The following is a 25,370-nucleotide window of genomic DNA, read 5'->3' on the forward strand; positions in this document are numbered from 1 at the left end:
TGCCAATAACTTCTTTGAAATTAGCAGTTTTCTATCGGGGTTAACCCACGCTTCATCACACACGTCATTCAATTCCTCTGATTCTGGAAAAGCTACAGGTAGTTTTTTCACACCCCACATAATACCCCCCTTTGAGGTACCTGCAGTATCAGAGATATGCAAAGCCTCCTTCATTGCCGTGATCATATAACGTGTGGCCCTATTGGAAAATACGTTTCTTTCTTCACCGTCGACACTAGATTCATCTGTGTCGGTACCTGTGTCGACTGACTGAGGTAAGGGACGTTTTACAGCCCCTGACGGTGCCTGAGACGCCTGGACAGGTACTAACTGGTTTTCCGGCCGTCTCATGTCGTCAACTGACTTTTGCAGCGTGCTAACATTATCACGTAATTCCATAATTAAAGCCATCCATTCCGGTGTCGACTCCCTAGGGGGTGACATCACCATTACCGGCAATTGCTCCGCCTCCACACCAACATCGTCCTCATACATGTCGACACACACGTACCGACACACAGGGAATGCTCTTATCGAAGACAGGACCCCACTAGCCCTTTGGGGAGACAGAGGGAGAGTTTGCCAGCACACACCAAAGCGCTATAAAAATGTATATAAACAACCCTAAAAGGTGTTGTTTCTGTTATATGCGCTTAATATATAAAAATATCGCCAAAATATGCCCCCCTTCTCTGTTTTACCCTGTTTCTGTAGTGCAGTGCAGGGGAGAGTCCTGGGAGCCTTCCTCACAGCGGAGCTGAGCAGGAAAATGGCGCTGTGTGCTGAGGAGAATAGGCCCCGCCCCCTAAAACGGCGGGCTCTTCTCCCGGAGTTTGCGATATATGGCAGGGGTTAAATACATCCATATAGCCTCAAGGGCTATATGTGATGTATTTTAGCCATAGAAAAAGGTATTATACATTGCTGCCCAGGGCGCCCCCCCCAGCGCCCTGCACCCTCAGTGACCGCTGGTGTGAAGTGTGCCGACAACAATGGCGCACAGCTGCAGTGCTGTGCGCTACCTTATGAAGACTGAAAGTCTTCTGCCGCCTGTTTCCGGACCTCTGGACCTCTTCAACTTCGGCATCTGCAAGGGGGGTCGGCGGCACGGCTCCGGGACCGGACTCCATGGCTGGGCCTGTGTTCGATCCCTCTGGAGCTAATGGTGTCCAGTAGCCTAAGAAGCAAATCCATCCTGCACGCAGGTGAGTTCACTTCTTCTCCCCTAAGTCCCTCGTAGCAGTGAGCCTGTTGCCAGCAGGACTCACTGAAAATAAGAAACCTAAAAAACTTTTTCTAAGCAGCTCTTTATGAGAGCCACCTAGATTGCACCCTGCTCGGACGGGCACAAAAACCTAACTGAGGCTTGGAGGAGGGTCATAGGGGGAGGAGCCAGTACACACCATGTGATCCTAAAAGCTTACTTTTTGTGCCCTGTCTCCTGCGGAGCCGCTATTCCGCTATTCCCCATGGTCCTGACGGAGTCCCCAGCATCCACTAGGACGTTAGAGAAATGAGCTGAATTTCTCAAAATAGGCACAAGAAATGGAACACCCCATGGGCAAGCACCTGTCTACATAATACCCACCCCCTAACCTGAAACCAAGGAAACGCAGGGAGTCGGGGTGGATGGGCAGGAGGCGGAAAGCGGACTCAATGTCCAGCTTGGCCATGAGGGCGCCGGGACCCGCCCTTTGGACTAACCGCAGGGCCTCATCAAACGATTGATATCACACCCTGCAAGCTTCCTCCGGGATGGAGTCGTTGACCGAGCCGCCACGGGGGTGTGACAAATGCTGGATGAGGCGGAATTAACCTTGAGCTTTCTTGGGGACCACCCCTAACGGTGAAATGCACAGCCGGGGCAGGGGAGGGGACGGGAAAGGGCCGCACCTGCGCCCCAAATCGATTTCCGCCCGAACCTTACGGGCGACCACGGAGGGGAAATCCCGTGCGGATTTTAAATTGCGCCTGGAGACCACGAGGACCGAATCCGGGATGGGAAGCCTGAAACCGCTACGAAAACCTTCCAACAAAAACAACCCCGAAGTGACGTCGGGGTAACTGCCCAACCATTTAGCCAATTCGGGGACGTTGATGGGGGAAAACGCCTTACTTTCCACTTCCGGGCACCTCGGCAGCATCAGAGGGCCTGGACCCGGAAGGGGACTGGCAATCTTTGGCCGGGTGCCCCCCGCCGCACGCCTTACAGGAGTGGCGAAAACGGCAGTTAGCCCCCCGGGAACACTTACCCTCGTTGAAGGCAAAGCATTTCCCTTTATTCCCCGTGGGTGGGCTCGGCCGGACATTTAAACCCGGCTTACCGCCCTGGGCTTCATAAAGGGGCCTATTCTGATGAGTGACCTCTAACCAAACTTCCACGTCCTTGAAAACCAAGGGTAGTGTCGGGTTACAGTCTTGGTTACGACGGAATTTCTCATCGTAATCCCTCCACGCGTAACCCTTGGATGTCAAGTACATTTCATGCACCAGGTACAAATACTTGACCGTGTTGTGATATTCCTTAGGCCTCGTCTCGGCGTAGCACGCCGTGAACACTAAAAACCCCCGGAGCCACTGGTGAAAATTGCGAAATGCATTCTCGCCAATGCCACCAACCTTCTTGGCCTTATCGAAAGCCTTCCGCATGTCATCCGTAAGGGTGAACATGTCGACGTATTTACCTTTCTTAATCTTCTCCCTCATCCGTTTACGTAAACCCCTGGTGACCGCAGTGTTAGCGCAGTGCACCATTTCCTTAAAATGCGGAGGGTCAGGCGTGGCTGCCGCAGCTGAGCCCTTAGCCTTCCTCTCTTTCTTGTGCAAGCGATGCGCAATGAGCCTAGCTAACTTACGCGGGCGCCTGGGGGACCCGGAAGACCCAGTATCAGAAGAGGAGCTGGAAGAAGAGCTATCAGAAGAAGGATTAACTGTCTCACCCGTTCCCGGAGGACCCCCCGCGTCCACTGCTGCGATGGCGGGGCCGGATGGAACCTCTTCAGGGACCCGAGATCCCCCCGTCTCCACATGTTCAGCCTGCTTCGCCGCTCCTGTCTGTGCCTCGCTGGATGTTGCTGTCGTCGTGGCCCCCGACAATCCGGCCGGGGGAGAGACCCCCCTCGCCGTACTTGCACCTGTTGGGGAAACAGAAGGGGGGGGGGGGGGGGGAGGCACAAAAGCAGCCACCTCCGGGGGGGGAACCGGAGGTAGCGGGGGAGGGGGAGCCGCAAGTGGGGGCCGCGAACCGAGTGCGGGCAAGCCCGATGTTGCGACGCCCGTCATTTCAAACGCAGCGCCAGACGCTGGAGGCACTGTGCCCGGGGAAGTAAAACCAGCGTGCCAAGTGGACGGAGCCTGTGAAAACGGCGACATGAGGTCACCGATCCCTGCGCGTGCGTAAACGCCGCCGGCAAATAAGTGGACGAAAAGGGGGCAGGAACCCCGCGGAATGCGGGTGCCGCCCCGGAAGTCATGACCGGGAGCTGCAATGACCCCGACCAGGCCACTGACACCGAAACCGCCGGAAGGAAACCCGCGGGCGAAGCCGTATACGTGCCGCCCCGGTACGCGAATGGAGCGGCCAAGGAACTTGGTCCTGACCCCATCTGGTGCACCAGGAGCTGGCCAGCAGACGGCGTCGGCTTGCTGGGCCACAGGCCACTCACAGGCGGCAGCAGTATCTGGGACACCGGGAGCGCCCCGGGGTAAATCCCAGATGTCTGCCCGCTGACGCCCGACACCCCGCTGCCCCCCACGATATTGGCACCTATGGAAACGGTGGGGGGAAACAGAGCCTGCGCATGCTCAAACGCAGGCCCCGCACCCCCCGTTGTCCCTGGACCAGAAGGCAGGGACACTACATCCTGCACCAGCCAGGCACCCGCAGGGGAGCTGGCCGGTGAAAGCCCCGTCATTCCCCTCCTCACCGCTGATTCGCGGCACCCACCCGCCAGGTCACGTGACCCGCCAATCGCGGCCGTGTGGAGAGGCGTACTAACGCCTGTGGAGGCCGGAGCCCCGGCGCGCGCGGCTCTGCCGCTGCGCCGGGCTCCAGGAACGGCCGACGCTGGGGAAGCACCGCCGCCCGTGGAGAGCAGGACCCTGTCTCCGGCGGGCGGCGAAGCGGAGGGGGGGACCGCGCGCACCCGCGGCCGGCGATAGCCCGCTGCCGCGAGCGGTCGGGAGGCCTCAGCCAGGCGGCGGGGGGGGGCGCTGATCTTCTGGGACGGGGCATGCTGCAGCAGAACAGTGTGGATAACACCTAAAGCGTACACTGACTGTAATATAAAGGGAGGGAGCAGTAGTATATGCAGTATTTAAAAGAGGGGAAATAACTGACAAAATGCTGACAGTATGCCTTACCCTCATCCAAGAAAAACTGGCAAGAGGAAGATGGCTGCCAAAACCCTGAACTATATACCCCTGTGCAAACTCCTCCTACCTATCCCTAATAGGCACCCATCTGTCACCTGACCACCACTGTCAATCACTAAGGCTAGCCCTGCCTATCCTCAACACATGTCAGAAAAATTCAGGGAGTTTATGTGGCTTCGAGCCTATGCGGATCTCTGCCTGCTAAAACAGCGGTTCTGTAAGGACATCTTCCCCCATTATTATAGCAGAGAGGGAAAGAACCTCCTTCCAATAGGGTTGGATGACAGGACAGAGCCACCAAATGTGGAATGGGTTACCCGCGCCATTAGAGCATCGCAACAAACGTAGGGACTGAATTCAGTTTTAGAATCGATTTGACATTTGATTTTGTCTTTAGCAAATCTCTTCAATTAAAATCGAATGCCTAATCCCTAAAAGCTCAAAATCGAACTTTAGTAAATACGCCCCCTGAGCTTCTTACACATGGTTAAGAGAAATTGGAGTGCTCCTGATTGGCTAGCAGGCTCATTGGATAAGGATTAATGCAGGGGGGTAATAATAACCTTTTACGTCATTCCTAGCTGCCTGACGTGACCGACACACTGCGTGGCAACTGGCAAGTACAACCATTGTCCCCTGCACCGTCAGGCTACGCCGTAGTCGCAGTCACCTGCTAGTGTTTACGTGCCAGGTGCCAGAGACACGAGCTCCGTGCTCACCCCGACTCTGACCTGTATTGTACGTGTCCCCTTCTTGACCCATAACTGTATTGTCAGATTTTTATTTAACCTAGGCGGAATGTCCAGATAATATCCATGGCAATAAGTGGATCACGTAGAAGAGACGCATTCTCCTTCTTGTCACCTCTCCTGTGATCCCGGCCTGTCTGTCTCCAGACGCTTGGATCAGATCCTCAGTGACTTCTGCCAGTATCAAGCGCTTGTTCACTAATTGTTATTACTTCCGGCAGGAAAAACATTATTCAAAGGAGAAGTATTTGGAGCTGAAAACAAACCTTGGGACACAGACGCCACCACTGTCTGGAGAGGGACGAGGATGAACAACAGCGGGAACTGCAGAGTGCAACACTTCACGGCTCCCCATTCCAGGGCCTAGTTCTTTGTTATTGGGGTGAGGGACGGGGTATGGGCGATTGCTCTGCGCTTGTCTCATGCGGCAATATTCAGGCGTCCTCGTCACTGCAGCTAGGAGACGACGACATCTTAGGGGCTGATGCTGCGCCCCACGTATTACGTGCACTTTGTGTATCGGAAAATATCTGCAATTTGCACTGCGCAGGCAAGAATAAGAGGCGGGCACCGTCGTCCCTATGCAGATCTGACACATCCGCTCGCTTACACTGGGAGAGGCAGAATGGGGGTGGTAATGGGTGAAGGGAATAGGTGGTGTAATATAGGGCGCAGGAGCGGTTCTTGGTGCGGGCAAGCAGTGCCTGCGCCCTGGGCTCTGCGGCCTGGGGGCGTGGCTTCAGTCACCCCGCAAGCGCCCGCCGCCTACCCGCATCTCCAGCTGCAGCAGACGCCGTGGGCTGATTGGGCATCTGCTGCAGCTGGCGCACCTGTCAGACGCTAGAGGTCATTATTGACCCCTAGTGTCAGTGCGGCGCTGTTATGGGAGAGACGTCTCTCCCATAGAGAGGAGCCGCGGGCAGCCAGACGGAGCAGCAGCGGTCGGAAAGCAGGAGCGGGACAGTGGTAAGTATTGTTTTGTTTTTTTGTGTGTATTTGAAAATGGCTACTAAGGGGCACAGCGACAGGGGGCACAACTACCGGGGCAAATCTACTGGGGTCATAGCTACAGGGGGCAAATCTACTGGGGGCATAGCTATATGGGGCACAACTACTGGGGCAAATCTACTGGGGGCATAGCTACAGGGGGCAAATCTACTGGGGGCAAATCAACTGGGGGCATAACTGTGGCCACGTTCCTCCCCTATGAAGCCACACCCCTATTTTTTGCCGCTCGCCTTCTGCGCGCACTGTTTTACCACTGGGGGGGCACCAGTAGAAACTTTCGCACTGGGCGCCACAAGGTGTAGAACCGGCATCCACCAGACCAGGTAGTAGCAACACACATTATACTACACTGAAGTCTCATACATTATACCACACTGCAGTGCCCACACATTATACTACACTGCAGTCTCAAACATTACACCACACTGCAGTGCCCACACATTATACCACACTGTAGTCCCCACACATTATACCACACTGCAGTGCCCACACATTATACTACACTGCAATCTCACACATTATACCACACTGCAGTGCCCACACATTATACTACACTGCAGTCTCACACATTATACCACACTGCAGTGCCCACACATTATACCACACTGCAGTGCCCACACATTATACTACACTGCAGTCTCACACATTATACCACACTGCAGTGCCCACACATTATACTACACTGCAGTCTCAAACATTGTACCACACTGCAGTGCCCACACATTATACCACACTGTAGTCCCCACACATTATACCACACTGCAGTGCCCACACATTATACTACACTGCAGTCTCACACATTATACCACACTGCAGTGCCCACACATTATACAACACTGCAGTGCCCACACATTATACTACACTGCAGTCTCACACATTATACCACACTGCAGTGCCCACAAATTACACTACACTGCAGTTTCACACATTACACTACATGGCAATCTCACACATTACACCATACTGCACTCAGTGACCACACATTACACTACACTGCAGTGCCCACACATTATATTACACTGCAGTGCACACACATTACACTACACTGCAGTCTCACACATTACATTACAATACACTGCAGTGCCCAGACATTATACTACACTGCAGTCTCACACATTATACTACATTGCAGTCTCACACATTAATCTACCCTGCAGTGCCCACACATTACACTACATTGCAGTACCCACACATTATACCACACTGCAGTGTCCACACATTACACTACACTGCAGTCTCACACATTATACTACACTGCACTACCCACACATTATATTACACTGCAGTCTCACACATTATACTACACTGCAGTGCCCACACATTACACTACACTGCAGTATCACACATTATACTACACTGCAGTCTCACACATTGTACCACACTGCAGTGCCCACACATTACACTACTCTGCAATCTCACACATTATACTACATTGCACTACCCACACATTATACTACATTGCAGTCTCACACATTGTACCACACTGCAATGCCTACACATTTCACTACACTGCAGTCTCACACATTATACTACAATGCACTACCCACACATTATACTACACTGCAGTCTCACATATACCACACTGCAGTGTCCACACATTACACTACACTGCAGTTTCACACATTATACTACACTGCAGTCTCACACATTACACCACACTGCAGTGCCCACACATTACATTACACTGCAGTCTCACACATTATACTACACTGCAGTCTCACACATACACTACACTGCAGTGCCCACACATTATACCACACTGCAGTCTCACACATTACATTACACTACACTGCAGTGACCACTGACCACACATTACATTACACTACACTGCAGTCTCACACATTATACTACCCTGCAGTGCCCACACATTACACTTCACTGCAGTCTCACACATTATACTACACTGCAGTCTCACACATTATACTACACTGCAGTGCCTACACATTACATTACACTACACTGCAGTCTCATACATTATACTACACTGTAGTGCCCACACATTATACTACACTGCAGTGTTCACACATTATACCACACTGCAGTCTCACACATTATACTACATTGCAGTCTCACACATTATACTACCCTGCAGTCTCACACATTATACTACATTGCAGTCTCACACATTATACTACCCTGCAGTCTCACACATTATACCACACTGCAGTCTCACACATTATACTACATTGCAGTCTCACACATTATACTACCCTGCAGTCTCACACATTATACTACATTGCAGTCTCACACATTATACTACCCTGCAGTGCCCACACATTACACTACACTGCAGTCTCACACATGGGGGTAATTCTGAGTTGATCGCAGCAGGAACTTTGGCCCTCATTCCGAGTTGTTCGCTCGCAAGCTGCTTTTAGCAGCATTGCACACGCTAAGCCGCCGCCTACTGGGAGTGACTCTTAGCTTATCAAAATTGCGAACGAAAGATTAGCAAAATTGCAAATAGACACTTCTTAGCAGTTTCTGAGTAGCTCCACACTTACTCGGCAACTGCGATCAGTTCAGTCAGTTTCGTTCCTGGTTTGACGTCACAAACACACCCAGCGTTCGCCCAGACACTCCTCCGTTTCTCCAGCCACTCCCGCGTTTTTCCCAGAAACGGTAGCGTTTTTTCGCACACACCCATAAAACGGCCAGTTTCCGCCCAGAAACACCCACTTCCTGTCAATCACATTACGATCACCAGAACGAAGAAAAAACCTTGTAATGCCGTGAGTAAAATACCTAACTGCATAGCAAATTTACTTGGCGCAGTCGCACTGCGGACATTGCGCATGCGCATTAGCGACTAATCGCTCCGTTGCGAGAAAAATATAATGAGCGAACAACTCGGAATGACCCCCTTTGTTAGCAATTGGGCAAAACCATGTGCACTGCAGGGGGGGCAGATATAACGTGCAGAGAGAGTTAGATTTAGGTGGGTTATTTTGTTCCTGTGCAGGGTAAATACTGGCTGCTTTATTTTTACACTGTAATTTAGATTGCAGATTGAACTCACCACACCCAAATCTAACTCTCTCTGCACATGTTATATCTGCCCCCCCTGCAGTGCACATGGTTTTGCCCAACTGCTAAAAAATTTCCTGCTGCGATCAACTTGGAATTACCCCCATTATACTACATTACATTGAGCATTACTCACTCATTTGTGTGCACACCGCTGGAAGCCACAGCGTCAGAGTAAGTCACCCCATGACGCTGCTGCTGATCTCCACGGTCAGAGGAGCATGTGACGGGCTCCTCCAATCAGAGCTCAGCACATGCTCCTCTGACCACGCAGCACAGTCTGATGGGAGTTATTACGCAGTAGTACGCTGCCCCAGCAGGACCCCATTACATTACGGGTATGGCTAAAACGAAGTTGGAGAAAGGACCTGTGACATCAGCAGTGGAGGAGCCACATCACCAGGGGGAGGAGCTACGGCCAAACAAGGTACCTGAAATGTACCCTCGCGGGCTCTGCTTCGCTTGCCGCCGGGTTACTAAATGGAGTAGTTGGTGGTGTGGATAGTAGAAGAACTATCCCGCTGGTCTAGCTCCTCCCCCTGGTGTTGTGGCTCCTCCCCCTGATGTCAGAGTTCCTGCTGTCACCCATGATATCTATTCACTGTTCTCCTAAGCAGAGCAGCGAGTGACAGGAGCCTCCCAACTCCCCCCTCCCCCCACTGCGGAACACTGCGGCCCAAGGGTGGGACAGCAGGACAGTCCCCAAAAAATGGGACTGTCCCACGGAAATCAGGACAGTCGGGAGGTATGCATTCCTGCAGCTGCCGCCGGATCACTTCTACTGGGGGACAGTGACATGTTCCAGGGGGAGTCTGGCTCTGGAGTCAGTCTGGGCCCCATAGCAGCCGCATCCCCTGCACCCACGGTAGTTCCACCACTGCCTTCAGGGCTCTGTTCTCGGTTCCCTTCTCTGCACTACACATTGCATCATGCATGCGATACGTCCTGCTACCTATTGGGTACATATGTTCCCTGAAAATCACAAAGGACATCGCTCCTGATAAGAGCTGCCCTTTGTAATGCGGGGACTTATGCAGAGCCATGAACGTGGCGTAGCCACACCAGCTAGAGGGCTGTCAGTGTTTACATCGCACCGTACCCTCCTCCGCCTGCGTGTGACGCTGCAGCAGATAAGTGACACTGCGTGCCATGTAACTAATAACCCCTATATGAGGCTAAGCCCTGCAGTACTTTAAGTTTGTTTTCTAAATGTTTTCTAAAACTTTTTTTTATTATCTAAGTCTCAACAATAGCCATAAGCCTGTTCCCAGGACCAAATTAAGGTTTATTGGGGCCCCAGGGCAGCTAATTGTGGGGGCCCCTATCAATAAAATTGTCAATAAGATATGCTGGCGGTTATTAAAAATGATAATGTATAAATACAGTACTCCCGAAACCACAAATGTGTTATACACACTGCAGTGCCCCCAGTTCACATTATGCCATACAGAGAACCCAGTTCACATTATGCCATACAGAGACCCCAGTTCACATTATGCCATACAGAGACCCCAGTTCACATTATGCCACACAGTGCCCCAGTTCACATTATGCCACTCAGAGACCCCAGTTGTCATATGCAACACAGAGACCCAATTTAACATCATGCCACACAGAGACCCCAGTTCACATTATGCCACACAGAGACCCCAGTTCACATATGCTACACAGAGACCCCATTTCACATTATGCCACACAGAGAACCCAGTTCACATATGCCACACAGAGACCCCAGTTCACATTATGCCACACAGTGCCCCAGTTCACATTATGCCACTCAGAGACCCCAGTTGTCATATGCAACACAGAGACCCAATTTCACATCATGCCACACAGAGACCCCAGTTCACATTATGCCACACAGAGACCCCAGTTCACATATGCTACACAGAGACCCCATTTCACATTATGCCACACAGAGAACCCAGTTCACATATGCCACACAGAGACCCCAGTTCACATTATGCCACACAGAGACCCCAGTTCACATTATGCCACACAGAGACCCATTTCACATTATGCCACACAGAGACCCCAGTTCACATTATGCCACGCAGAGACCCCAATCCACATTATGCCACACAGAGACCCCAGTTTACATTATGCCACAGTGACTCCCATGCTGCTAATGAAGCTATGTGTGGGTGGCCCCAGTTTGTGGGCAAACTCACTGGCTGGTCTATTGTCAGTTCGACTCTTTTAATCCCATGTGTCAGCCCTGCTGGGAGCCTGCTTTATGGATCCATTGCCGACGCGTAATATAACTTGGGGAATGTCTGTCCGGAAGTATGGCACAAGCAGCTCACTATTATCCCGGACCTGTGTGCCGGCTGGTGTTGCAGCGTATAGTTCCAGGATAACAGGTAGCAATAAGTTCTGCACAGTGATTATGTATAAGGAATGATACCATCTGTACTCTGTGTATTAATAACTACTTGCTGCATCTCTACCACTGCAGGAGTAAGGGTTCTCACAGACTTGCATATGTTTATATAGGTCCCCAAGCCTCAGAGGGTGCTGACGTGAAGACTTCTGCATTGCCTACTTCCTCCAGGATGGCTAAATTCCCTTTCCTCAGGAAATCCTCCCGTACAGACACATCTGGGAATTGGACGGGGAATCACTGTCCTCTGCACCTTTCTCCCAGTTCCAACTGCTGGTGAAATATTAACCGCGACTGTCTGTCCTGCACACCACATTCCCCCATGGACGGCAGGATCCTGCACCCTCAATAAGCCTCCTGCAGCACTATACCCCAATCACCGGAACCCAATAAATCAAAGTTTTTGTTTCTTCTTCACTTTCTGGATATTCCCGGCTCTGGATATAAATCACCAGGACAGCACTTTGGATTTTCTCTTATGAAAGTAAATCTCCATCTGATGAGATGGAAAATGCGGGGCCCCTACATATGAAGACTTGGATATGGGTGTGACTGGTAGGTAATTATTACAGCTTTGGCTTCTGCTGAGATATATAACCCGTCTGCATTAATTATCCGAGCACTGGATCAGATGACGGACAGCAAGTGACACCTGCGTCTATATATAATACGCTGTCTCACACATCACTGTGCCCTTACACTGCCGGGAGCAACGCGTGTGGGTGTAACAGCCATATAGTATATACAGTGCTCAGTATGACTATACAGTAGTGTGACCGGTATCAGCGTATACTAAGTATTATTATACAGTGCGGTGTGACCGGTATCAGCGTATACTCAGTGTTATTATACAGTGCGGAGTGACCGGTATCAGCGTATACTCAGTACTGTTATACAGAGCGGTGTGACCGGTATCAGTGTATACTCAGTATTATTATACAGAGCAGTGTGACCGGTATCAGCGTATACTCAGTATTATCATACAGTGCGGTGTGACCGGTATCAGCGTATACTCAGTATTATTATACAGAGCGGTGTGACCGGTATCAGCGTATACTCAGTGTTATTATACAGAGCGGTGTGACCGGTATCAGCGTATACTCAGTATTATTATACGGAGCGGTATGACCGGTATCAGCGTATACTCAGTGTTATTATACAGTGCGGTGTGACAGGTATCAGCGTATACTCAGTGTTATTATACAGTGCGGTGTGACCGGTATCAGCGTATACTCAGTGTTATTATACAGTGCGGTGTGACCGGTATCAGTGTATACTCAGTATTATTATACAGAGCGGTGTGACTGGTATCAGCGTATACTCAGTATTATTATACAGAGCGGTGTGACCGGTATCCGCGTATACTCAGTGTTATTATACAGTGCGGTGTGACCGGTATCAGCGTATACTCAGTATTATTATACAGAGCGGTGTGATCGGTATCAGCGTATACTCAGTATTATTATACAGAGTGGTGTGACCAGTATCAGCGTATACTCAGTGTTATTATACAGAGCGGTGTGACCGGTATCAGCGTATACTCAGTGTTATTATACAGAGCGGTGTGACCGGTATCAGCGTATACTCGGTATTATTATACAGAGCGGTGTGACCGGTATCAGCGTATACTCAGTATTATTATACAGTGCGGTGTGACCGGTATCAGCGTATACTCAGTATTATTATACAGAGAGGTGTGACCGGTATCAGCGTATACTCAGTATTATTATACAGTGCGGTGTTACCGGTATCAGTGTATACTCAGTATTAATATACAGAGCGGTGTGATCGGTATCAGCGTATGCTCAGTATTATTATACAGAGCGGTGTTACCGGTATCAGTGTATACTCAGTATTAATATACAGAGCGGTGTGATCGGTATCAGCGTATGCTCAGTATTATTATACAGAGCGGTGTGACCGGTATCAGCGTATACTCAGTATTATTATACAGTGCGGTGTTACCGGTATCAGTGTATACTCAGTATTAATATACAGAGTGTTGTGACCGGTATCAGCGTATACTCAGTATTATTATACAGAGCGGTGTGACCGGTATCAGCGTATACTCAGTGTTATTATACAGAGCGGTGTGACTGGTATCAGCGTATACTCAGTGTTATTCTACAGAGCGGTGTGACCGGTATCAGCGTATACTCAGAATTATTATACAGAGCGGTGGGACCGGTATCAGCGTATACTCAGTGTTATTATACAGTGCGGTGTGACCGGTATCAGCGTATACTCAGTGTTATTATACAGAGCGGTGTGACCGGTATCAGCGTATACTCAGTATTATTATACAGTGCGGTGTGACCGGTATCAGCGTATACTCAGTATTACTATACAGAGCGGTGTGACCGGTATCACCGTATACTCAGTGTTATTATACAGAGCGGTGTGACCAGTATCAGCGTATACTCACTCAGTATTATTATACAGAGCGGTGTGACCGGTATCAGCGTATACTCAGTATTATTATACAGTGCGGTGTGACCGGTATCAGCGTATACTCAGTATTATTATACAGTGCGGTGTGACCGGCATCAGCGTATACTCAGTATTATTATACAGAGCGGTGTGACCGGTATCAACATATACTCAGTATTATTATACAGTGCGGTGTGACCGATATCAGCGTATCCTCGGTATTATTATACAGTGCGGTGTGACCGGTTTTAGCGTATACTCAGTATTATTATACAGTGCGGTGTGACCAGTATCAGCGTATACTCAGTATTATTATACAGAGCTGTTTGACCGGTATCAGCGTATACTCAGTATTATTATACAGAGCGGTGTGATCGGTATCAGCGTATACTCAGTATTATTATACAGTGCGGTGTGACCGGTATCAGCGTATACTCAGTGTTATTATACAGAGCGGTGTGACCGGTATCAGCGTATACTCAGTGTTATTATACAGAGCGGTGTGACCGGTATCAGCGTATACTCAGTATTATTATACAGAGCGGTGTGATCGGTATCAGCGTATACTCAGTGTTATTATACAGAGCGGTGTGACCGGTATCAGCGTATACTCAGTATTATTATACAGAGCGGTGTGACCGGTATCAGCGTATACTCAGTATTATTATACAGAGCGGTGTGACCGGTATCAGCGTATACTCAGTGTTATTATACAGTGCGGTGTGACCGGTATCAGCGTATACTCAGTGTTATTATACAGAGCGGTGTGACCGGTAACAGCGTATACTCAGTAATATTATACAGAGCGGTGTGACCTGTATCAGCGTATACTCAGTGTTATTATACAGTGCAGTGTGACCGGTATCAGCGTATACTCAGTATTATTATACAGAGCGGTGTGACCGGTATCAGCGTATACTCAGTATTATCATACAGAGCGGTGTGACCGGTATCAGCGTATACTCAGTATTATTAGACAGAGGGGTGTGACCGGTATCAGCGTATACTCAGTATTATTATACAGAGCGATGTGACCGGTATCAGCGTATACTCAGTATTATCATACAGAGCGGTGTGACTGGTATCAGCGTATACTCAGTATTATTATACAGTGCGGTGTGACCGGTATCAGCGTATACTCAGTATTATTATACAGAGCGGTGTGACCGGTATCAGCGTATACTCAGTGTTATTATACAGTGCGGTGTGACCGGTATCAGCGTATACTCAGTATTATTAGACAGAGGGGTGTGACCGGTACCAGCGTATACTCAGTATTATTATACAGAGCGGTGTGACCGGTATCAGCGTATACTCAGTATTATCATACAGAGCGGTGTGACCGGTATCAGCGTATACTCAGTATTATTAGACAGAGGGGTGTGACCGGTACCAGCGTATACTCAGTATTATTATACAGAGCGGTGTGACCGGTATCAGCGTATACTCAGTATTATCATACAGTGTGGTGTGACCGGTATCAGCGTATACTCAGTATTATTATATAGTGCGGTGTGACCGGTATCAGCGTATACTCAGTATTATTATACAGAGCGGTGTGACCGGTATCAGCGTATACTCAGTGTTATTATACAGTGCGGTGTGACCGGTATCAGCGTATACTCAGTATTATTATACAGTGCGGTGTGACCGGTATCAGCGTATACTCAGTATTATTATACAGAGCGGTGTGATCGGTATCAGCGTATATACTCAGTGTTATTATACAGAGCGGTGTGACCGGTATCAGCGTATACTCAGTGTTATTATACAGAGCAGTGTGACCGGTATCAGCGTATACTCAGTGTTATTATACAGAGCGGTGTGACCGGTATCAGCATATACTCAGTATTATTATTATACAGAGCGGTGTGACCGGTATCAGCGTATACTCAGTATTATTATACAGAGCGGTGTGACCGGCATCAGCGTATACTCAGTGTTATTATACAGAGCAGTGTGACCGTTATCAGCGTATACTCAGTATTATTATACAGAGCGGTGTGACCGGTATCAGCGTATACTCAGTATTATTATACAGAGGGGTGTGACCGGTATCAGCGTATACTCAGTATTATCATACAGTGCGGTGTGACCGGTATCAGCGTATACTCAGTATTATCATACAGTGCGGTGTGACCGGTATCAGCGTATACTCAGTATTATTATACAGTGCGGTGTGACCGGTATCAGCGTAAACTCAGTATTATTATACAGTGCGGTGTGACCGGTATCAGCGTATACTCAGTATTATTATACAGTGCGGTGTGACCGGTATCAGCGTATACTCAGTATTATTATATAGAGCGGTGTGACCGGTATCAGCGTATACTCAGTATTATTATACAGAGCGGTGTGACCGGTAACAGCGTATACTCAGTATTATTATACAGAGCGGTGTGACCGGTATCAGCGTATACTCAGTATTATTATACAGAGCGGTGTGACCGGTATCAGCGTATACTCAGTATCATTATACAGAGCGGTGTGACCGGTATCAGCGTATACTCAGTATTATTATATAGAGATGAGCGGGTTCGGTTTCTCTGAATCCGAACCCGCCAGAACTTCATGTTTTTTTTCACGGGTCCGAGCGACTCGGATCTTCCCGCCTTGCTCGGTTAACCCGAGCGCGCCCGAACGTCATCATGACGCTGTCGGATTCTCGTGAGGCTCGGATTCTATCGCGAGACTCGGATTCTATATAAGGAGCCGCGCGTCGCCGCCATTTTCACACGTGCATTGAGATTGATAGGGAGAGGACGTGGCTGGCGTCCTCTCCGTTTAGAATAGATTAGAGAGACACTTGATTTACTAATTTTGGGGAGCATTAGGAGTACTCAGTAGTGTACAGTGCAGAGTTTTGCTGATAGTGACCAGTGACCACCAGTTTTATTTATAATCCGTTCTCTGCCTGAAAAAAGCGATACACAGCACACAGTGACTCAGTCACATACCATATCTGTGTGCACTGCTCAGGCTCAGGCCAGTGTGCTGCATCATCTATATATATTATATATCTGTCTGACTGCTCAGCTCACACAGCTTATAATTGTGGGGGAGACTGGGGAGCACTACTGCAGTGCCAGTTATAGGTTATAGCAGGAGCCAGGAGTACATAATATTATATTAAAATTAAACAGTGCACACTTTTGCTGCAGGAGTGCCACTGCCAGTGTGACTAGTGACCAGTGACCTGACCACCAGTATATATAATATTAGTAGTATACTATCTCTTTATCAACCAGTCTATATTAGCAGCAGACACAGTACAGTGCGGTAGTTCACGGCTGTGGCTACCTCTGTGTCGGCACTCGGCAGCCCGTCCATAATTGTATATACCACCTAACCGTGGTTTTTTTTTCTTTCTTTATACATACATACTAGTTACGAGTATACTATCTCTTTATCAACCAGTCTATATATTAGCAGCAGACACAGTACAGTGCGGTAGTTCACGGCTGTGGCTACCTCTGTGTCGGCACTCGGCAGCCCGTCCATAATTGTATATACCACCTAACCGTGGTTTTTTTTTCTTTCTTTATACATACATACTAGTTACGAGTATACTATCTCTTTATCAACCAGTCTATATATTAGCAGCAGACACAGTACAGTGCGGTAGTTCACGGCTGTGGCTACCTCTGTGTCGGCACTCGGCAGCCCGTCCATAATTGTATACTAGTATCCAATCCATCCATCTCCATTGTTTACCTGAGGTGCCTTTTAGTTGTGCCTATTAAAATATGGAGAATATGGAGAATTGTCAGCAATCGGCGTACGAGGTTACATCCAGAAAATGTGGAGAAGATGATGTTCATTAAAATGAATTATAATCAATTCCTCCGCGGAGACATTGACCAGCAGCAATTGCCTCCACAAAGTACACAGGGAGCTGAGATGGTGGATTCCAGTGGGGACGAATTGATAATCTGTGAGGAGGGGGATGTACACGGTGATATATCGGAGGGTGAAGATGAGGTGGACATCTTGCCTCTGTAGAGCCAGTTTGTGCAAGGAGAGATTAATTGCTTCTTTTTTGGGGGGGGGTCCAAACCAACCCGTCATATCAGTCACAGTCGTGTGGCAGACCCTGTCACTGAAATGATGGGTTGGTTAAAGTGTGCATGTCCTGTTTTGTTTATACAACATAAGGGTGGGTGGGAGGGCCCAAGGACAATTCCATCTTGCACCTCTTTTTTCTTTTCTTTTTCTTTGCATCATGTGCTGATTGGGGAGGGTTTTTTGGAAGGGACATCCTGCGTGACACTGCAGTGCCACTCCTAGATGGGCCCGGTGTTTGTGTCGGCCACTAGGGTCGCTAATCTTACTCACACAGTCAGCTACCTCATTGCGCCTCTTTTTTTCTTTGCGTCATGTGCTGTTTGGGGAGGGTTTTTTGGAAGGGACATCCTGCGTGACACTGCAGTGCCACTCCTAGATGGGCCCGGTGTTTGTGTCGGCCACTAGGGTCGCTAATCTTACTCACACAGTCAGCTACCTCATTGCGCCTCTTTTTTTCTTTGCGTCATGTGCTGTTTGGGGAGGGTTTTTTGGAAGGGACATCCTGCGTGACACTGCAGTGCCACTCCTAGATGTGCCCGGTGTTTGTGTCGGCCACTAGGGTCGCTAATCTTACTCACACAGCTACCTCATTGCGCCTCTTTTTTTCTTTGCGTCATGTGCTGTTTGGGGAGGGTTTTTTGGAAGGGCCATCCTGCGTGACACTGCAGTGCCACTCCTAGATGGGCCCGGTGTTTGTGTCGGCCACTAGGGTCGCTAATCTTACTCACACAGCTACCTCATTGCGCCTCTTTTTTTCTTTGCGTCATGTGCTGTTTGGGGAGGGTTTTTTGGAAGGGACATCCTGCGTGACACTGCAGTGCCACTCCTAGATGGGCCCGGTGTTTGTGTCGGCCACTAGGGTCGCTAATCTTACTCACACAGTCAGCTACCTCATTGCGCCTCTTTTTTTCTTTGCGTCATGTGCTGTTTGGGGAGGGTTTTTTGGAAGGGCCATCCTGCGTGACACTGCAGTGCCACTCCTAGATGGGCCCGGTGTTTGTGTCGGCCACTAGGGTCGCTAATCTTACTCACACAGCTACCTCATTGCGCCTCTTTTTTTCTTTGCGTCATGTGCTGTTTGGGGAGGGTTTTTTGGAAGGGCCATCCTGCGTGACACTGCAGTGCCACTCCTAGATGGGCCCGGTGTTTGTGTCGGCCACTAGGGTCGCTAATCTTACTCACACAGCTACCTCATTGCGCCTCTTTTTTTCTTTGCGTCATGTGCTGTTTGGGGAGGGTTTTTTGGAAGGGACATCCTGCGTGACACTGCAGTGCCACTCCTAGATGGGCCCGGTGTTTGTGTCGGCCACTAGGGTCGCTTATCTTACTCACACAGCGACCTCGGTGCAAATTTTAGGACTAAAAATAATATTGTGAGGTGTGAGGTATTCAGAATAGACTGAAAATGAGTGTAAATTATGGTTTTTGAGGTTAATAATACTTTGGGATCAAAATGACCCCCAAATTCTATGATTTAAGCTGTTTTTTAGTGTTTTTGGAAAAAAACACCCGAATCCAAAACACACCCGAATCCGACAAAAAAAATTCGGTGAGGTTTTGCCAAAACGCGTTCGAACCCAAAACACGGCCGCGGAACCGAACACAAAACCAAAACACAAAACCCGAAAAATTTCAGGCGCTCATCTCTACTATATATATTATATATCTGTCTGACTGCTCAGCTCACACAGCTTATAATTGTGGGGGAGACTGGGGAGCACTACTGCAGTGCCAGTTATAGGTTATAGCAGGAGCCAGGAGTACATAATATTATATTAAAATTAAACAGTGCACACTTTTGCTGCAGGAGTGCCACTGCCAGTGTGACTAGTGACCAGTGACCTGACCACCAGTATATATAATATTAGTAGTATACTATCTCTTTATCAACCAGTCTATATTAGCAGCAGACACAGTACAGTGCGGTAGTTCACGGCTGTGGCTACCTCTGTGTCGGCACTCGGCAGCCCGTCCATAATTGTATATACCACCTAACCGTGGTTTTTTTTTCTTTCTTTATACATACATACTAGTTACGAGTATACTATCTCTTTATCAACCAGTCTATATATTAGCAGCAGACACAGTACAGTGCGGTAGTTCACGGCTGTGGCTACCTCTGTGTCGGCACTCGGCAGCCCGTCCATAATTGTATATACCACCTAACCGTGGTTTTTTTTTCTTTCTTTATACATACATACTAGTTACGAGTATACTATCTCTTTATCAACCAGTCTATATATTAGCAGCAGACACAGTACAGTGCGGTAGTTCACGGCTGTGGCTACCTCTGTGTCGGCACTCGGCAGCCCGTCCATAATTGTATATACCACCTAACCGTGGTTTTTTTTTCTTTCTTTATACATACATACTAGTTACGAGTATACTATCTCTTTATCAACCAGTCTATATATTAGCAGCAGACACAGTACAGTGCGGTAGTTCACGGCTGTGGCTACCTCTGTGTCGGCACTCGGCAGCCCGTCCATAATTGTATATACCACCTAACCGTGGTTTTTTTTTCTTTCTTTATACATACATACTAGTTACGAGTATACTATCTCTTTATCAACCAGTCTATATTAGCAGCAGACACAGTACAGTGCGGTAGTTCACGGCTGTGGCTACCTCTGTGTCGGCACTCGGCAGCCCGTCCATAATTGTATATACCACCTAACCGTGGTTTTTTTTTCTTTCTTTATACATACATACTAGTTACGAGTATACTATCTCTTTATCAACCAGTCTATATATTAGCAGCAGACACAGTACAGTGCAGTAGTTCACGGCTGTGGCTACCTCTGTGTCGGCACTCGGCAGCCCGTCCATAATTGTATATACCACCTAACCGTGGTTTTTTTTTCTTTCTTTATACATACATACTAGTTACGAGTATACTATCTCTTTATCAACCAGTCTATATATTAGCAGCAGACACAGTACAGTGCGGTAGTTCACGGCTGTGGCTACCTCTGTGTCGGCACTCGGCAGCCCGTCCATAATTGTATATACCACCTAACCGTGGTTTTTTTTTCTTTCTTTATACATACATACTAGTTACGAGTATACTATCTCTTTATCAACCAGTCTATATTAGCAGCAGACACAGTACAGTGCGGTAGTTCACGGCTGTGGCTACCTCTGTGTCGGCACTCGGCAGCCCGTCCATAATTGTATATACCACCTAACCGTGGTTTTTTTTTCTTTCTTTATACATACATACTAGTTACGAGTATACTATCTCTTTATCAACCAGTCTATATTAGCAGCAGACACAGTACAGTGCGGTAGTTCACGGCTGTGGCTACCTCTGTGTCGGCACTCGGCAGCCCGTCCATAATTGTATATACCACCTAACCGTGGTTTTTTTTTCTTTCTTTATACATACATACTAGTTACGAGTATACTATCTCTTTATCAACCAGTCTATATATTAGCAGCAGACACAGTACAGTGCGGTAGTTCACGGCTGTGGCTACCTCTGTGTCGGCACTCGGCAGCCCGTCCATAATTGTATATACCACCTAACCGTGGTTTTTTTTTCTTTCTTTATACATACATACTAGTTACGAGTATACTATCTCTTTATCAACCAGTCTATATATTAGCAGCAGACACAGTACAGTGCGGTAGTTCACGGCTGTGGCTACCTCTGTGTCGGCACTCGGCAGCCCGTCCATAATTGTATATACCACCTAACCGTGGTTTTTTTTTCTTTCTTTATACATACATACTAGTTACGAGTATACTATCTCTTTATCAACCAGTCTATATATTAGCAGCAGACACAGTACAGTGCGGTAGTTCACGGCTGTGGCTACCTCTGTGTCGGCACTCGGCAGCCCGTCCATAATTGTATATACCACCTAACCGTGGTTTTTTTTTCTTTCTTTATACATACATACTAGTTACGAGTATACTATCTCTTTATCAACCAGTCTATATATTAGCAGCAGACACAGTACAGTGCGGTAGTTCACGGCTGTGGCTACCTCTGTGTCGGCACTCGGCAGCCCGTCCATAATTGTATACTAGTATCCAATCCATCCATCTCCATTGTTTACCTGAGGTGCCTTTTAGTTGTGCCTATTAAAATATGGAGAACAAAAATGTTGAGGTTCCAAAATTAGGGAAAGATCAAGATCCACTTCCACCTCGTGCTGAAGCTGCTGCCACTAGTCATGGCCGAGACGATGAAATGCCAGCAACGTCGTCTGCCAAGGCCGATGCCCAATGGCATAGTACAGAGCATGTCAAAACCAAAACACCAAATATCAGTAAAAAAAGGACTCCAAAACCTAAAATAAAATTGTCGGAGGAGAAGCGTAAACTTGCCAATATGCCATTTACCACACGGAGTGGCAAGGAACGGCTGAGGCCCTGGCCTATGTTCATGGCTAGTGGTTCAGCTTCACATGAGGATGGAAGCACTCAGCCTCTCGCTAGAAAACTGAAAAGACTCAAGCTGGCAAAAGCACCGCAAAGAACTGTGCGTTCTTTGAAATCCCAAATCCACAAGGAGAGTCCAATTGTGTCGGTTGCGATGCCTGACCTTCCCAACACTGGACGTGAAGAGCATGCGCCTTCCACCATTTGCACGCCCCCTGCAAGTGCTGGAAGGAGCACCCGCAGTCCAGTTCCTGATAGTCAGATTGAAGATGTCAGTGTTGAAGTACACCAGGATGAGGAGGATATGGGTGTTGCTGGCGCTGGGGAGGAAATTGACCAGGAGGATTCTGATGGTGAGGTGGTTTGTTTAAGTCAGGCACCCGGGGAGACACCTGTTGTCCGTGGGAGGAATATGGCCGTTGACATGCCAGGTGAAAATACCAAAAAAATCAGCTCTTCGGTGTGGAGGTATTTCACCAGAAATGCGGACAACAGGTGTCAAGCCGTGTGTTCCCTTTGTCAAGCTGTAATAAGTAGGGGTAAGGACGTTAACCACCTCGGAACATCCTCCCTTATACGTCACCTGCAGCGCATTCATAATAAGTCAGTGACAAGTTCAAAAACTTTGGGTGACAGCGGAAGCAGTCCACTGACTAGTAAATCCCTTCCTCTTGTAACCAAGCTCACGCAAACCACCCCACCAACTCCCTCAGTGTCAATTTCCTCCTTCCCCAGGAATGCCAATAGTCCTGCAGGCCATGTCACTGGCAATTCTGACGAGTCCTCTCCTGCCTGGGATTCCTCCGATGCATCCTTGCGTGTAACGCCTACTGCTGCTGGCGCTGCTGTTGTTGCCGCTGGGAGTCGATGGTCATCCCAGAGGGGAAGTCGTAAGCCCACTTGTACTACTTCCAGTAAGCAATTGACTGTTCAACAGTCCTTTGCGAGGAAGATGAAATATCACAGCAGTCATCCTACTGCAAAGCGGATAACTGAGTCCTTGACAACTATGTTGGTGTTAGACGTGCGTCCGGTATCCGCCGTTAGTTCACAGGGAACTAGACAATTTATTGAGGCAGTGTGCCCCCGTTACCAAATACCATCTAGGTTCCACTTCTCTAGGCAGGCGATACCGAGAATGTACACGGACGTCAGAAAAAGACTCACCAGTGTCCTAAAAAATGCAGTTGTACCCAATGTCCACTTAACCACGGACATGTGGACAAGTGGAGCAGGGCAGGGTCAGGACTATATGACTGTGACAGCCCACTGGGTAGATGTATGGACTCCCGCCGCAAGAACAGCAGCGGCGGCACCAGTAGCAGCATCTCGCAAACGCCAACTCTTTCCTAGGCAGGCTACGCTTTGTATCACCGCTTTCCAGAATACGCACACAGCTGAAAACCTCTTACGGCAACTGAGGAAGATCATCGCGGAATGGCTTACCCCAATTGGACTCTCCTGTGGATTTGTGGCATCGGACAACGCCAGCAATATTGTGTGTGCATTAAATATGGGCAAATTCCAGCACGTCCCATGTTTTGCACATACCTTGAATTTGGTGGTGCAGAATTTTTTAAAAAACGACAGGGGCGTGCAAGAGATGCTGTCGGTGGCCAGAAAAATTGCGGGACACTTTCGGCGTACAGGCACCACGTACAGAAGACTGGAGCACCACCAAAAACTACTGAACCTGCCCTGCCATCATCTGAAGCAAGAAGTGGTAACGAGGTGGAATTCAACCCTCTATATGCTTCAGAGGTTGGAGGAGCAGCAAAAGGCCATTCAAGCCTATACAATTGAGCACGATATAGTAGGTGGAATGCACCTGTCTCAAGTGCAGTGGAGAATGATTTCAACGTTGTGCAAGGTTCTGATGCCCTTTGAACTTGCCACACGTGAAGTCAGTTCAGACACTGCCAGCCTGAGTCAGGTCATTCCCCTCATCAGGCTTTTGCAGAAGAAGCTGGAGGCATTGAAGAAGGAGCTAAAAGGGAGCGATTCCGCTAGGCATGTGGGACTTGTGGATGCAGCCCTTAATTCGCTTAACAAGGATTCACGGGTGGTCAATCTGTTGAAATCAGAGCACTACATTTTGGCCACCGTGCTCGATCCTAGATTTAAAGCCTACCTTGGATCTCTCTTTCCGGCAGACACAGGTCTGCTGGGGTTGAAAGACCTGCTGGTGACAAAATTGTCAAGTCAAGCGGAACGCGACCTGTCAACATCTCCTCCTTCACATTCTCCCGCAACTGGGGGTGCGAGGAAAAGGCTCAGAATTCCGAGCCCACCCGCTGGCGGTGATGCAGGGCAGTCTGGAGCGACTGCTGATGCTGACATCTGGTCCGGACTGAAGGACCTGACAACGATTACGGACATGTCGTCTACTGTCACTGCATATGATTCTCTCAACATTGATAGAATGGTGGAGGATTATATGAGTGACCGCATCCAAGTAGGCACGTCACACAGTCCGTACTTATACTGGCAGGAAAAAGAGGCAATTTGGAGGCCCTTGCACAAACTGGCTTTATTCTACCTAAGTTGCCCTCCCACAAGTGTGTACTCCGAAAGAGTGTTTAGTGCCGCCGCTCACCTTGTCAGCAATCGGCGTACGAGGTTACATCCAGAAAATGTGGAGAAGATGATGTTCATTAAAATGAATTATAATCAATTCCTCCGCGGAGACATTGACCAGCAGCAATTGCCTCCACAAAGTACACAGGGAGCTGAGATGGTGGATTCCAGTGGGGACGAATTGATAATCTGTGAGGAGGGGGATGTACACGGTGATATATCGGAGGGTGAAGATGAGGTGGACATCTTGCCTCTGTAGAGCCAGTTTGTGCAAGGAGAGATTAATTGCTTCTTTTTTTGGGGGGGTCCAAACCAACCCGTCATATCAGTCACAGTCGTGTGGCAGACCCTGTCACTGAAATGATGGG

The 25,370-nt window shown here is 48.6% G+C and overlaps 1 protein-coding gene across 1 annotated transcript in view; it reads left to right on the forward strand.

Annotated features, from left to right (window-relative positions):
- Positions 1-11,542: 11,542 nt before the first annotated feature.
- EPO (erythropoietin) overlaps positions 11,543-25,370 on the forward strand; it is a 75,887-nt gene continuing 62,059 nt past the window's right edge. The window contains exon 1 of the mRNA XM_063954593.1: positions 11,543-12,096. Within this exon, the coding sequence (XP_063810663.1) occupies positions 12,084-12,096 (13 nt within the window). The 5' untranslated portion in view covers positions 11,543-12,083. The remainder of the gene's footprint in view (positions 12,097-25,370) is intronic.

Source organism: Pseudophryne corroboree, unplaced genomic scaffold, assembly GCF_028390025.1.
Source record: "Pseudophryne corroboree isolate aPseCor3 unplaced genomic scaffold, aPseCor3.hap2 scaffold_686, whole genome shotgun sequence".
NCBI classification, from domain to species: Eukaryota; Metazoa; Chordata; class Amphibia; order Anura; family Myobatrachidae; genus Pseudophryne; species Pseudophryne corroboree.